This window comes from Abrus precatorius, unplaced genomic scaffold (assembly GCF_003935025.1).
Source record: "Abrus precatorius isolate BTA unplaced genomic scaffold, Abrus_2018 Scaffold7, whole genome shotgun sequence".
Lineage (NCBI taxonomy): Eukaryota > Viridiplantae > Streptophyta > Magnoliopsida > Fabales > Fabaceae > Abrus > Abrus precatorius.
The window spans coordinates 17644518-17660135 of NW_020874417.1; the positions used below are offsets into that span (position 1 = coordinate 17644518).

At 31.0% G+C, this 15618-nt stretch overlaps 2 protein-coding genes and 1 non-coding gene across 3 annotated transcripts; all 3 read left to right on the forward strand.

Annotated features, from left to right (window-relative positions):
• The first annotated feature begins 6862 nt into the window (after positions 1 to 6862).
• Positions 6863 to 11022, forward strand: LOC113872482 (bifunctional riboflavin biosynthesis protein RIBA 1, chloroplastic-like). Its single transcript, XM_027510069.1, has 7 exons — positions 6863 to 6962; positions 7598 to 7979; positions 8247 to 8468; positions 8583 to 8905; positions 9158 to 9287; positions 9409 to 9705; positions 10661 to 11022. The coding sequence occupies exons 1-7, from the start codon at positions 6910 to 6912 to the stop codon at positions 10805 to 10807; spliced, it is 1554 nt and encodes a 517-aa protein (XP_027365870.1). The 5' UTR covers positions 6863 to 6909; the 3' UTR covers positions 10808 to 11022.
• Positions 11023 to 12881: 1859 nt separating this feature from the next.
• LOC113873562 (E3 ubiquitin-protein ligase RING1-like) lies at positions 12882 to 14343 on the forward strand. The gene has a single exon (XM_027511720.1). The coding sequence runs from the start codon at positions 12954 to 12956 to the stop codon at positions 14016 to 14018; it is 1065 nt and encodes a 354-aa protein (XP_027367521.1). The 5' UTR covers positions 12882 to 12953; the 3' UTR covers positions 14019 to 14343.
• A 1038-nt stretch (positions 14344 to 15381) lies between these two features.
• TRNAQ-UUG lies at positions 15382 to 15453 on the forward strand. The gene has a single exon. It is a non-coding gene; the product is annotated as a tRNA-Gln (tRNA).
• The last annotated feature ends 165 nt before the right edge of the window (positions 15454 to 15618 follow it).

A 15618-nucleotide genomic window follows, 5' to 3' on the forward strand; every position in this document is an offset into this window, starting at 1 on the left:
GAGTGAGCAGGCCAGCGATGATCAAAATCGGCAGTAAATTAAATAACGAGATAGAAACATAAGAGAATGACCACCAATTTACGAGTTGATCCGGCCCAAACAATGCTTTGCAGCACTGTATCTCACATTAACAATGGGAGGTTCACATGACCAAAAAAAGGAGTTTCTTTTTAATTGGATAATTTAATTATACATATGTTATGTAGATACATTAAAACTTATCGAAAAATTATATTAATATTTTTTTAATCAATTTTTTTTTTTAATTTTCTGCCCTTAGGGCACTGATCATTATTTTTCTTTATGATATTAAGTTTAGATGACATCAATTTGATAATTTTTTTTTAACTAAAAGTGAATCAGAAATAAAAAACATTTATTTAAAAACCTTAATTTCACAATCAAGTCTATAATAAAACTTCAAATATATTTTTAATAAATAATTTAATTAAATGTTAAATTCATAAATTTTTTACCACATAAAAGTCTATGTCAATAATTGGCTATGAAAATTATTGAAATAATGAAAAAAATATTTTGATAAGGTAAATTAGGTTTCTTTTCTCCTTAAAAGAAGAAGGTAAATTAAAATAATTTTTAAAAAACAATAATTTTAGAAAGTAACTTTTAAAATAAAGGAAATTAAAAAAATAGTTTTGGGAGAGAACTTCTCTCTATTTCAACTTCCAATGTTAAGAACACACTGTTTCAATTCAATTTTTTCATTTTTAAACTTCAACTTTACGTATCTTTTAATTTCTTAAAAAAATTAAGCCAAATCTTACACGTGCTCATATGAACTCTACAAAAGGTCTTCTAATATGAAATCATAAACTCAAAATCTACTCTTTTTTTGCATTTACTCTGGTGTGTTTGAGGAATGAGCTTGATAGTAGATAAAAACAGCCAAACGTAAAATTATCTAAAAAAAAGAACGTTGCATATGCTGAAAATTGGAGGGAGCTACAATGTAAGATTGGAGGGTACTGAAAATCCTGAATGGGGAACAGAGATGTCCCAGTTGGAGACAAATATTGGAAGAGCTCCGGTTGAGAAGCAATATGTTTCGTGGACCTATGATTTAGGGAAACAAAGGATACTATAACTCAAAAACAGAGCACTTAAGCCTTTCCGACAAGGGGCGTCGATTTAGTGAATTCAATGACATGTAATGAACCCATGTGCATTAGATAGTTCATAGTAGATAGAAGATGAACCCTATCCTAGATTGCGTAAGAACAAGTCTTCTACAAGCCTGCATGGTGACTAGCCACCGGGACATAATTATTAATGTCGCTGACTCTTACAAAAGCATACAAAAGCATCTCTGTAAGGCTCTGTTTGTTTCCTAATACTAATCATTTTTCCAAAGGGTATCCAACCACCCCGCCCAACTTTGTAGTATAGGACTGTGTGTGCCTCTTTTTTCTTCTTTTAATAAATATTTTATTTTTACTTTTAATTATAAGAACATCATGTTATTTTGTTTTGTTTTGAAACGTTTGTATAAAAAATAGTAAAATAAATTATTATTATTATTACTATACAAATTTTTTATAATAAAAATAAAGTAAATAAGGTGGTATTTTTTATGATTAAAAGTAAAACTAAAAAGCCAAAAAAAAAAAAACTCAAATTACTCTCTCCGATATTTTTATTAAAACATTTCAATTGAATTCCACCTCTTAAAAAATTCATTAAAAGTACTTAATATATTAAATTTTAAAAAATTAATTACAGCATTCCATGCTAATTAAAGTCAAACTTTATTATTATGTAAAATTTTCTCCGTGCTATTTCTCCCCAATCGAAGACTCGTTTCACCCCTTCTCCCTAGTTTTCTCCCTCCTTATTCTCTTATTTCTAAATACACTAAACCAAACAAGAACAAAAAGATAAATGCAAAGTACTGTTTTTTATACAAACTTTTAAAGTTGTTATCTAAGTAATGTATACAGTCAAATTTATTTTAGGGAACTAATATTTACAAAAGAAGTAACGATGATATAAATAGAAGGAAAATAAAAAAAGGAAATAGAAAAAAATCACACGTTTAGATGAGTATATATATATATATAAAGACTTAGTATTAATTAAAAATATATAGCTTAAAAGTTCTGATTTTTTTATATTATTTTTTTTTTAATATAAAATTGTTTATAAAAAAAAATGTTTTTTTCCCCCCTTAAGGATCCCACTCCCCTTGTGTCCTTTAAACCACGAGAGGCCAAACTGAATGTTTATCACGTTACATAGCCAGATTTCGCCAAAATATAAATTGTGGTACCAAACAAGACCAGATTTGAGCATACGTGGAAAAAAGTGTGTGGGATAAATTGGGTAGAAGAAAACGTCTTCGTGGGTGAACTGCCAAAACCAGAAGAGACTTGGAAGTAGGGCTTCTATAAAGACAGAATCTAATTTAAGATTTGTTTAGGAAGCAAAAGCTAGTCTGATTATTAGAGAAAAGAAATTTCTAGGGTGCATGATTTTCAACACTGAAAAGGCTGTATTCACACCCGGCAAAATCCACACATGATTGATAATGATATGCACAGTATCATGACTCGTAGCACAATCTCTAGCCTCCATCAGTCTCAACTCTCAACCTCTTCTATTACTGGAACACAGACAGTAAACTTAGGACCCACAAACCTTACTAATCGCGCGTACAATACTTGCCTCACTAGCCCAATCGTATGTATACAAGAATGGAAAATGATTGTTATGCATCTCATGAGTGTATATATATCCAGTTTGAAATAAAAAATGTAATAGGAAGAGAGACAGAGAAAAACGAAATAAATAAAAAGACACATATTATATATTCAACTGTATAAAAATCAACATTCAACAAAAATGCACGAGGCAATATTAAGTTTGGCGTTGCATGGAAGGAGAGGGCAACTTTGAGTTTGCAACTTGCAAGTGCATGAAAATGAATTTTTGAGGGAAAAGCAGAAGCCAACACCACATTAGCTGAATTCTGTGAATCACACCAAGCCGATTAATGATCAATCAGACAATCACACGGCTTTCACTAGTGCGATTTTCATTAGTTCCAATGCTTTAAAAAGTAGTATGAAACAAAGTGGCCTTTTTGATTTGGTGGCTCTCATAAGACCTACAAATTACTGTGCATTGAGTAGAACAAGGATTACATAACGAGAGAAAAACAAAAGAGAAAGTAATAGATAAATTGAAAAAAAATAAAAGGACTTGATTTGATTAGGTGAGAGGCTTCGTCTGACAGCGCATAACACCTAGTGCTTCCTTTTTTTCTCTCTTTTCTAACGAGCAAGTGCTATCAAAATCCAAAGAATAAGCAAAAGTTACGGGGAAATAGAATCTTGACGAGGGCTTTCTTTTCCATTGCTTTATTTCTAAAGGCACAATTACAGCTCAGTGATACCAAAAATGAAGTCCCTTGTTTTGGCCGGAAGAGAATTGATATTACTATGCCTAGTACTTAGCAGATTTGGGGATATGCTAAGGCTTCACAAACTTGCATTTTAAGCACATCTACATGTTTTTGCATTTTTCTTGTTTTTGATTGCATTAAAGTAAAATCAAGTTTAAACCTAAAAGCATTTTTCTTTTGGAGTGAAAAAAATATAACTTTTGCGTTGAATTGATAATTTCAACCGATGTTTTACTCCAAACTTGATAATTTGGCTATAAGTTTCCCTAACACAAGTCTCTTTATCTCTAACTTAATTTTAAAATTAATTTTGCAAAATCAATAAGCCTTAAATTTGTCATCATAAGACCGAAAAATCATTGCCGAACACAAAAACAAAGAATGAAAGAAAGTAAGAGTGAAAAATGAACAGTTAAATATGAATATTTCTTGTCCAAATATAAACTTATTTCCTAGATGAGTCCATCAATGATATACATTAATGTTTTCAAAGCATAACATGGTGGGTCTCCTGCCAAGCATTTGCCACTCCTTACTCCAAACCAAAACAATGAAAATAAAAAGGAATGAATCCAATACCTATAGCCACTATTATCCTTTAATGAAATGAAAAATGATAATTAACGAGATCGGTACACCATGAGACAGACAGTACTAGTCTAAGACAACCCCCCCCCCTCCCCAAATTTTTTTCTTCAACCATAATCCTTTTCTTGTGGATGTTATATTTATTTTTCAAACTCATTGTTTACCAATGACCATTCCTTTGGTTCCCTCGTTAAGCATCCAAAGAAAAAGAAATTTACTGCATTTCGTTCATTCTCTTCCCATTCTATTACTTTGTAAATCATTCTATACCATGCCAACCACCCAAAAACTACCACCAATAGTCCTTCTCTTTTCCATGAACAATTACATCACAATAGGTCATTTACATATAAGAAAACTTCACACATTTCTTAGAGGATTATATTTCCATGAATTATTGACAAATATTGGACAATACTTATCTGAATCCAGAGGAGAATTTATGACTCAATTGTGTCGTCTAGTAGTGTACTTACAAAATTGTAAATAAATTTATAGGACAATGTTAAATTGTTTCCCATACCATACTTTTCTGACCAGGGTCTCAAGACTGCTCGATCGAGAGCTTCTAGAACAGTTAGACAGGGTTAGGTACCTGAGAAAGACACTTTGATACTAAAGTTAAGCAAATAGCAAGTGAAGGTAGAAAGATGAGCATACCTGAGGTACCCCTTGATGTGTGTTAATATATATAGGCCAGTGAAGATTATCCTCAATCTCGCATTATCCGTGTTATCCTTCTAAAACAAAGCAACCACCTATTTGATTACACATACAATGCATTCTATATTTGACTATATTGCTAATTTTGAAAGATGAGCCTAGGTGCAACCATATGGTTGCAGCCTCGTGATCCCGTGGTTATGGATACTCCTCTACTCAAGGAGGTAAGGCTGTGTTTGATCCTCCACATTTGAAATGCCCTTTTTTCACATTGCTGATTAAGGAGATATTCAACATTATCAAACAAGTGAGCAAATAAAATAACATACTTCAATCCTCATTTTAGGTCTCATTATGCTAGAAAGGATGATTTGCTTCATAAAAATGTCACAGGCCAGACATGTGCCTAGATCGACAAGCCAAAAAGACAAAACTACTTTGGAGAATGTTTCAGCATATGTTGTCTAACCAGATCTATTTTTGTTCCCTACTCAACTGTTCTTCTCATTACCCAAAGCATGCTTTTAACAGATCAACATGAACAAAATAACTGTGACAATGAGGCTGAAGCGGACTTGATTTCAAGATCAACAAAGGTAGTGTATTTTCTCATAATTTATTTCTATTTTGGATCCAAGCCTCATGAAGTGTTCAGCGGTTGGGATAACATTTTTCAACTACAACAATACAGGGTTCATAGTTTTTGATAATTTTCAATTGTCTTCCGCTCAACACTACAAATGCTTTACCACAATGGCCCATTGGAATATTGCAAAAAAAAATAATTATAATTTGCATTTTCCGTTCTGCAAAAGCACTGGAATGTAAATAATAAACAATAATAATCTTTCAGTATTTAGAAAATGTAAGTGAGCTAAAGTCGTACCTCGGAAACTTGAAATATACTTAGAATGGCGATTCCACAGTGGCATGCGATGGAGAGCCATTAGGTATCTTCTTGACTTCAGAGTAGGAGATAACCCAATTGTTCCACAAACAATTTCTTTTCTTTTTCTTTTAGACTTTTAGCAAGAGGACTATTCATTTTTCTTTTTACATATACTTTTTCTTTGACAATGAAAGGTAAATTATATTCCATTGAGATTTTAAAAAAATTAGTTGGCACATCTTTTTATTTTAAATAAATTTCTCTTAATTTATAATAATACTTCTTTATGATAAAAATCTTCCTTAATTTTTTCATATAAATATATAAATTAACAAAAAATAAAACTAATGTGTTTTGAATAAAATTTTGTTAAATTTTAAAATAAATTATGTGATTTATTTTTAATTTTTTACTTTTATAAATAATTATAAAAAATATCATTTTATTTTATTTTAATTTTTTGTTAAATAAAAAATAAAGTAATTTAATTATTTTTATATAATTATTTAAAGATAGAATAAAAAAGAAATAACGCTATAATTTTATTAATTATTTAAAAGAAAAGGAAAGAAAGGAAATATTTTTTTAATTTTACTTCCTTATTTATCTTTAAACTTTTGTGTGAAAAAAGGCGACAAATTTTTATAAAAATGAAGTATCTTTTTTTTTAATAAAATATACTAATAAAAACATTTTATCAAATCTAACAAATTTTTAGATACTTAATCAACTGTTAACTACCATTTTTCAGTATCCACTTATTTAATTAATTAAATTTATAAGCTATAGTAACAAAACATATATATTTTTATCATTAATGTTATAATCAAAACGGTATTTATTTAATTATATGGATCTACAGGTCCCCATAAGAAAACCGAGCAACAGTTTAAAAAAATGTTCATAAACTTGATTCGGTATGATTTTAATTTTAAACAATATTAACTTTTATAAAATCGACTATTCACAATTTTACCAGAACACAATACTGATAATGGTTAATCCACAGATTGAGCAAGAATGAAATTACTTACATTCTCAGTCAAAGTTTGGTTTATATAAACAACTTATAATAACGGTGATTTCACTGTCAAACACTCACGGTCTATCACTATTTGAGAAAAAAAAGAATTATATGAAAAACTATAGTCCGTTGAATAAGACGAAATATTGATTAATGGATTAAAATTATTAAAAGAAAAAAGAGAAGACAAGTGCCAAGTGCCACCTCAGCGGAGCTACCAGTATTAACTGAAACCACTAACTAACTAATGCTATTTGCAGCTTCAGTCTCTGGTGTTGGCTCCTCTTATCTTACCTACGTTTGTCCGTATTTACGGGACACCCAATGGCTCTCTTCAATTTTCATTGTTCGTCCATCTCTCTGCTTTCATGTTCCAAGTGAGCCTTCATTCTTTCATTAATCTCATGGTGTTTATTTTCTCTTTTTCATTCCGCTCTTACCACATGCACGTGTACCTACATGGCTTTATCATGCCTATAGTGTCTTTCATGGGAAACATTGGGATAGTGATTACTAATCCTACGTTAATCTTTGCTGCTAAATGAATTAATTTATTGATAGATTACACTGTATTTTTTGGTGACGCAATATATTACTAATTGTTAAGGTAACAAGTATCAGACAGTCTTACATTAGATATGAACAACGAAATTAAGCAATATTTAAGTGACAATGACCCATGAACTAATCCTTTAAAGTTTTGGGTTGGATCTAGGATTTAAGTCTATTTGTATGATTTGCTCATGGTTGAGTTACAGAATTTAGAGATTGATTTACTTACCAATTTTATAATATAAGAGTGAGTCTAAAACTAGAGCAAATGCCTGTGAATTTCGAAATGCATCGATACTGTTTGAATTTAAGGATTTTGCATTCAGCCTTACTGGCCTTTGATTTGTAGACAGTTTTAATGCATTGTAAATAAATGGCGATTCTTGCATTTTATTGGATGTGGAATAACTTCATAGCAGTGAGTTCATTTGAGAGTGCTATTTTTGGCTCTTCTGTTTAGAACACACAGTGTTGTACGTGGCATGCCTGCACTCAATGCAAATGGTTACAAGTGTGATTTCATGTTGGGTAGTCCCATTAGAAAAATGAGATTTGGTTTGAAGGTTGATAAAGTGAGGGCTGTAATATCTGGAGAAGGAGATCTACTGTCTCATCTCAACAACTATACAAGTCCCCAAAAAGATGTTTTAATAGAGAAACTGACAGAGGAACCAATTAGAATTACACATCAACTTGATACATTTGCTTTTGGAACAGTTTCTGAAGAGATTAATCCTATAATCAATGGCTTCTTTGCTGATAGTAATGAACATCATCTGGATTGTCCTACACAAGGGTTTTCGTCTATCCCAGAGGCCATTGAAGATATTCGTCAGGGAAAGGTTAATCCATGTTTTTTTTAACCTCATCTCTCAACTCGTAGACTAAGTTTCAAGCATAAAAAATAGAAAATTTTTATTGAAAAAAATATTTATTATACTTTTGTATCTTTAATGTAATAAAAATATTTTTTTTAATATGAATTTTATGCTTTTGTATGCTTAAACTCGGTCTTAAGATTAAGGTTAACAAAACCATTTTTTAGAATGTACTCTCTATCCTTCAAGGGTGCGATGTTAAGAAGTTTGCTTATTTGGGACAAATTGCAGTTAGTTGTTGTTGTAGATAATGAAGACAGAGAAAACGAGGGAGACCTAATAATGGCAGCATCAATGGTAACACCACAAGCAATTGCTTTTATTGTCAAGCATGGATCTGGGATAGTGTGTGTAAGCATGAAGGGAGAAGACTTAGAAAGGTTGCAAATCCCATTGATGGTGACACAGAAAAATAACGAAGAAAAACTTTGCACTGCATTCACTGTGACAGTGGTACATACATGGGTGTCTTATTTGTCTCTAAAAGAAAAAACTGGATAATAATCGTTAAAAGAAAATTTTGATTTAAACTCTTGTACGTTAGACCAATATAATTGCATATTATAGGATGCAAAGCGAGGCACTACAACAGGAGTGTCTGCTCAAGATAGAGCAGCAACAATATTGGCACTTGCATCTAGAAATTCAAGGCCTGATGATTTCAATCGCCCAGGTCATATCTTTCCCCTGAAGTACAGAGAAGGAGGAGTTCTTAAAAGAGCTGGACACACAGAAGCTTCAGTTGATCTTGCTGTGTTGGCTGGTTTAGAACCTGCAGCAGTTTTATGTGAAGTAGTAGATGATGATGGTTCAATGGCAAGGTTACCACAGCTTCGACAATTTGCAGCACAAGAAAACTTGAAAATCATATCAATTGCTGATTTAATAAGGTACTTCTTATGAAATAAATCAGCCTTCAATAGAAGACTTTGTTACAGTAGCTACTGATAAAATTGTAGGTCTGCACATATTTCTTTAGCCATGACACAACCTTGTTAATGTTTTTAGACTTAACACTGATCAAATTGCAGTTTGGATGGACCCAAATTTTGATTTTTGAAAGCATGCTATCCCAAGTTATCACATGATAGACTTTATTTTGATTAAGTGCATCTCTAATTTTGCATGGTTTGAACAAGCAGATACAGAAGGAAGAGAGAAAAATTGGTGGAGTGTGCTTCAGCTGCATTGATACCCACCATGTGGGGACCTTTCAAAGCTTATTGTTATCGGTCATGTCTGGATGGGATTGAGCATATTGCAATGGTTAAAGTAAGCATCTCATTAAAAAATTTTGAGTTCTCATGAAACCTGTCTTAGTTTTTTATAGGTAAATCCAACAGTAAACTAATGTTCTTGGGTTAGTGACCACAACAGATTTTGATATTAACAGGGTGAGATAGGTGATGGGCATGACGTACTTGTGAGATTACATTGTGAATGTCTCGTCGGTGACATTTTTGGTGCAACAACGTGTCAATGTGGAAACCACTTAGCACTTGCATTGAAGCAAATTGAAGCGGCAGGTAGGGGTATCTTACTTTATCTCCGCGGTCATGAAGGTAGAGGCATTGGCTTAGGCCACTTTGTTCGTGCTTCTCACTCGGCAGATGACAAGTACGAAAACTATGAAGAATTGAAGTTATCTGGTGATTCTGGTGATTCTAGTGATTATGGTATTGGAGCACAGGTACTATTTTGTTTGCTGTTAACCATATTTTATTTTTACACTTGCATGTCTAGAGATTATTATTCATTGAAAAAGGTTCCTCCACTATACTGTTCACTCGGAAATTTAATCAACAAACAAACTCAATTCCAATTAATCTAGGAAGGAATTTCTTCTTCTTAGGACATATAATATAAAATATACCACTTTTTAAATCGGAATTTGAAACAACACGAAGGAATGAGCTATTTCAAACTTGCAGATTGAAGAAACAGATTTAATCAGTGAACTAAAATTTGAGATCTAGTAATAAATTGACAAGAATCAAGTGTAATGGAACAAAGATTAAAGGAGGATAGCAAAGTAGAGTGTGGCAAATAGAAGTAAATTTCTATTGTAACATATATAACATGACAATAAAAATAAATCGATGCAATGCAAATGAAAACCAAATAACAAGAAAGTAAAAAGTTGTTGAAAATGATAGATTGAATAAAAGGTTTTTAAAATAGTAAATTACACTTCAAAGCAAAAACTAAAGGAAGACAAATGATTAACTTAAAGATTTCAGACAAATAAAAGCATGCAAAAAATTAACAATATCTGATGAAAATATGAAGAAAATTTGCAATGAAATCTAAAAAGAAAATGAACTTTTATTTAAGCTACCAGGGTGGAAGATATATTTAACTAATCTCAGAAGATGAGATGTATAAGTACTTAGATTAAGATCATGATGTCTATCAAGCGGTTTCTGATAACTAGTAATTTGAGATGTATCATTGTACCAATCATATAATTCAATTACTATGGAAACACATTTCCTTTCTCCTATTGAAAGCTCAATTTCCATCCCCATCTTTGGTTAATTCACCGGATCAACTCTGATTGATTCTTACGAGTTTCATTGTAAATTATTGTTTCACTATGGCAGCATAAGATGTTTTTAACTAATTGAATGATACATCTATGACAGATACTACGAGATCTACGAGTTCATACAGTAAGGTTAATGACAAATTATTCTGCTGAGAACGATGGGTTCAAAGGTTATGGCTTAAGAATTGTGGGAACAGTTCCTCTTTTGACATCACTAACTGGACACCACCTAGAGAGATCATGAAATACTTGAAGATTAAACATGTAAAATTGATACGTTTGATTGGTATTTGATTTCAACAATCATATGAATACAGCATTATGACAGAAAATTAAAATAATGGCCAACTGCTCCTCTGGTAGCAGGATGTCTCATACAAGTAGGTCAATTTTGGGTAAATTATTACTTGCAATATATCATATATTATTTAATCTATAAACGTGAAGTGTTGCTGTTATTTCATTACCATTATGAAATGCATACTTGATTTAAGGTATTTTAAAAAAAGGAAAGCCAGTCAAATTCAAGTTCGTTCACTTTACTTATCAAAGTCCAAATTCTAACACAAAAGTATTCTTTTTTTTTTTTTGTTCTCTTTAACTCATGCTCTTAAATTCTTAAATTTTTATTTTATCAGCCTCAGCCGCTTGATATTTCGCTTTGACACGTTCATCAGGTGACCTTAGCCATTACAAAAATAAAAAATTTATTTATCGTTGTTAAGTGTCTTGAAGTTAATTTGGATTTTATTTAACTGTTATTTTCTTTATAAAACCAAACAACATAGGGTTGTGTGTCTAAAAAATTATAGGAGTAGTTTGACAAAAGATTATACTTAAAAGGCTAATAAAGTATATTTTACAGTGAATGATAGGTGGGGTGATTACATCGAAGGTCATTGGGATTTTTGGTGTATCTAATACGATTAAGTTCTTGTCCATATTATGCAAGCAAAAGAGGGTGTTGGGCCACGAAAGGTAGTGAAAGTGATCACAAATAATGCACTTTTTGTAAAATAGTTATATATTGTTTTTATGTGATGTAAAATAGCTATATTAACTATTGAAGATAAATAAAAAAATATTTTTGAACCCCCAGATATTTTTTTTTGGAAAGATATTTACAGTAAACTTCACTGGATCTCTTTGACTAGTGATGATGCGATTTTTCAATAGGGTTTTCATCTTATACCGCTCCATGAAGCTAAGCATGTTTGAGCATCTGATCACTCCACCCATTTGCCTTGTATATATACCATTCAATATTTTAATATCCAATTATAATCCCCAATTAACTAGAAACTAGATATTTATGCTGTTCATTATATTCTTCTACAAAAGCTTCCTCACAAAAATCCTTTAAATTATCATGTGAGAGTGGAAAATAGAAACTACGTGTAAGTTTACTCTAGTTTTATAAGTCGTAACCGAGATGACGAAGGAATTATGTGACTGAGGAGTCAATTAATAGATTATAATTGGTCAAATTAGTAAAATATCTACAAAATACATATGATCTTTACTCGCTATTTTAAAAAAATTGAAATATATATTTTTTTAAAATGCTCAATTTAATAGATAAATACATTTTTTTATTCGTGAGTTAAAAAAATGTTTAAAAAGAGTACTCTGATAACAATTTTTACTGCATGGATTACAAGAAGACAAATTTTATGGTACTCATAAAATTTTTTAAGGTACTATAATAAATAATATTTAGATATATATTTAAATAATAAATTTATTTAAATAAATTATTATATTTGTTACATTTGAATAAGTTGAAGAATATTTAAATCAAAACTAAACAAATTAAAATTTAAAAATAAAATAATAATATTATATTAATATATTTTTTATATTCTTATTTTTATAAAAATTACTTACATATGAATTATATTTATTTAAAACTAAAAATTTATAAAAAATAAAATAAAAAATTTAATATACTATATATATATAAAATAAAATCCTATAACAATAATATAAATAATATAATTTTAAATAAATTATATATATATAATAATAATTTTTTTAACTTAGACACGTTTTTTTTATTAGTATAATTTTTTTTAATATGATACCTGTAAAAAAAAAAGTTTTAGAATACTACACCACGCACCTAACAATAATCTTATAAGCCTTACCGTCATTTAAGCAAACGCGGAAACCCATAAGAAAAGTTCATTGACTTGGATGGAAGCATGAAAAGGAAGGAACTGAGTAAATTCCAAGTCTCCAATAGAAAACGAAATGGTCCCATCAAAGAAGAAGCCTTAAACATGCCCAAAACTCTGCTCTGTTACTTCTCCAATTAATCATGGAATACAACTTCAACAACATCTCCTCAGAATAACATTTCACCCCTTCTTCCTCTCTTCCCTTAATTAATGGCTTCTCAACCCAAAAAACCGCTACCTCAGCCCCTTAACCAGCATCATGATACCCCAACACCTTCCCCTCATCGTTCACCCGTTACATCACTTCCTGTCCCAGTCCCCCGTCTACCTTCCCTAAAAGATGATCATAGCAATATTCTTCGACTCATTATGATTGTCATGGCATGCATGTTTGGCGTTGTCATGTTCCTATGCACCGTCTCCATAATCATAAAGCGCTATTACTCAAGGAGACACAACAATAACCGTAACGGTAACCGAAACAGAACAGAGTCGCCCATATTGTTCGATGTTAACGAGGGTTCTTTTTCAGACAATGATGACAACGACGAGCGTGGTGATGTCATGCACCCCATATGGTTCATACGCACGGAGGGTCTCCAACAATCGTTCATAGATTCCATCACTGTCTTCAAATACGGAAAACACGAAGGACTCATAGATGGAACAGATTGCTCTGTTTGCTTAGGTGAGTTCCAACATGGCGAGAGTCTCAGACTCTTACCCAAGTGTAACCACGCTTTTCACATCCCTTGCATTGACACGTGGCTTAGGTCACATAAAAATTGCCCCTTGTGCCGTGCACCTGTGGTGAGACCCACTGATCAGAATCATAATCATAATGACGATCACAATCACACAGATACAAACGTTTTTTATGATAATCAAGAGACCCATGTGGAGAATTCTGAAGGAGAAAGTGATAGTAGTGGAATCAGGAGTGAAATTGAAGGTGAAGATGGTTGTGGGGTGTCGTCTAGTGGAATCAAAGATAAAGTGGAAGGGGAAATAGAGCCTCTGAGGAGGTCGGTTTCAATGGATTCATGTTCTGGTTCACTGATATTTTGTGATGTGGCGGTGGTGGAGGATTTGAATTGCCTTGAAAAAGTGAATTGTAGTAGTAGCAAGGGTGCTATTAACAGTTCAACGAGAGTTTGCAAGGTGGGTTCAATTGGACAAAAGAGACCGGTCTCAATGAGAAGATCGTTTTCACAAAACAGGAAATTTGTGTTTTCTAGACACTGTAGGAGCCAGAGTTCAACTCTTCCTTTGTAAACTAAGAGAGTGATGTGGTAAGGTCAAGTTAGAAGATGAAGGGCTATTGTTGATGGAGGCAGTGATCTATATATCTCTGTGATTCCCTTCCTTCAAGAAAAAACCTATGTTTCAGATACTAGTATGCTTAATGTATATAGTAATACCATTCCACAAAACTTTTTGAGTAGTTCCGATCGTTTAGTTTCTGTTTCTATGTGACCTTGCTGCGATTTACAGTTTCTCTTTCGTTATTCTATATATCTTCTTCATTTTGCAACATTATTGCATCCGTTCTGTAAACTTCTATGAAGCATGTTTTTGGAATGGATTTGGATCGCCACCGCTTCATCTTCATGCGTCTCTTTCTTAGAATTACCCGTCGACCGCACATTTCTTCAGTCTTTTCGCTTCAAAATGTCTATTATTACATTTAATTTATAATTTTTTATTTTTATATTGTTATTGTCATTATTGTTTTGAATCTAAATCAGCATATTTATTGAAATTTGAACTTGTTATTATTATTTTAATTAACTAATAAATATTATTTTATGTAAACAATTATAGTTAAACAAGTGTGACAATAAATATTTTAAACATTTTTTTAGTTGATATATTTTTGTGAGATTTTAATTTTATTTTTAAATATTTTTTAAAAAGTATCTTCTTTATTGTAGCGACGATGACGTGACTAACATGAAGGTTATGCTTTGTTAGATTCTTTTATTATGTGATGTTGTTACTAAGAACAATGTTCAATTCTTTTTTTAAATATATAATAAAAAATAAGTAAGAAAATAAAATTAAAATTTATGACAGAATTTAAAATATTTTTTAAGCATTTTTTATAAGAAAGAGATTAAAAAAAAAGGGAGAAAGAGACATGCAATAAAATGAATAATAAGATGAAGAGAAGAAGAAAAATCTCTCCTTTTATAAATCTCCAATCATTTTTAAAATTAATAAGTACTCTAACATACATGTTTAGTTGATAAAATATAGCGTAGAAGGATGAACTTTTATAATTTTTTCTCACTTAATTCAAAACTTGGTAAGAGAGAAAAGAAATAAGGAGGATGAATTTTCATTGTTCTATCTCCTTTGATATTGATTTATATAAAATAAAAATAATTTATAATATTTTAATTGTGATATCTATATTATCTCTTGATATTATTTTTCTTCCTTTTTTCATTAATATTTACAGGAATGTAATAGTATATTATTTTTAATATATATTAACTGTGAATATATATATATATATATATTATGTTCTGTTTTATTGTATATTTTTTGTATTTTATATTAAAATGGTTTTTAATAAAATGTTGATCGAAGGAAATAAATAATGAAAGTGTTCTTTGGCATGATCAGAACACATGGTTCTATGGTGTAGTGGTTAGCACTCTGGACTTTGAATCCAGCGACCTGGGTTCGACTCCCGGTAGGGCCTTTTAAATATTTTATATTTTCTCACTTGAAGTTCTCTCAAGAAAAGGCTTAACTAAAATCTGAATTCAATGATGTTTTTTTCTGTTACATAGCCTAAATTAGTACATGAAAGAAATCAATATTGTTGAGTAGCTAAGAATTGTATAGTTAAATGAACAATTTTTAA

Bases quoted from the DNA above. Each gene is read 5' to 3' on its own strand.
- LOC113872482 (XM_027510069.1), top strand. From the start codon at position 6,910: ATGGCTCTCTTCAATTTTCATTGTTCGTCCATCTCTCTGCTTTCATGT. The intron at 6,963-7,597 runs GTGAGCCTTCAT...TCTTCTGTTTAG, and splicing joins TCTCTGCTTTCATGTTCCAA to AACACACAGTGTTGTACGTG. The intron at 7,980-8,246 runs GTTAATCCATGT...GACAAATTGCAG, and splicing joins AAGATATTCGTCAGGGAAAG to TTAGTTGTTGTTGTAGATAA.
- LOC113873562 (XM_027511720.1), top strand. From the start codon at position 12,954: ATGGCTTCTCAACCCAAAAAACCGCTACCTCAGCCCCTTAACCAGCAT.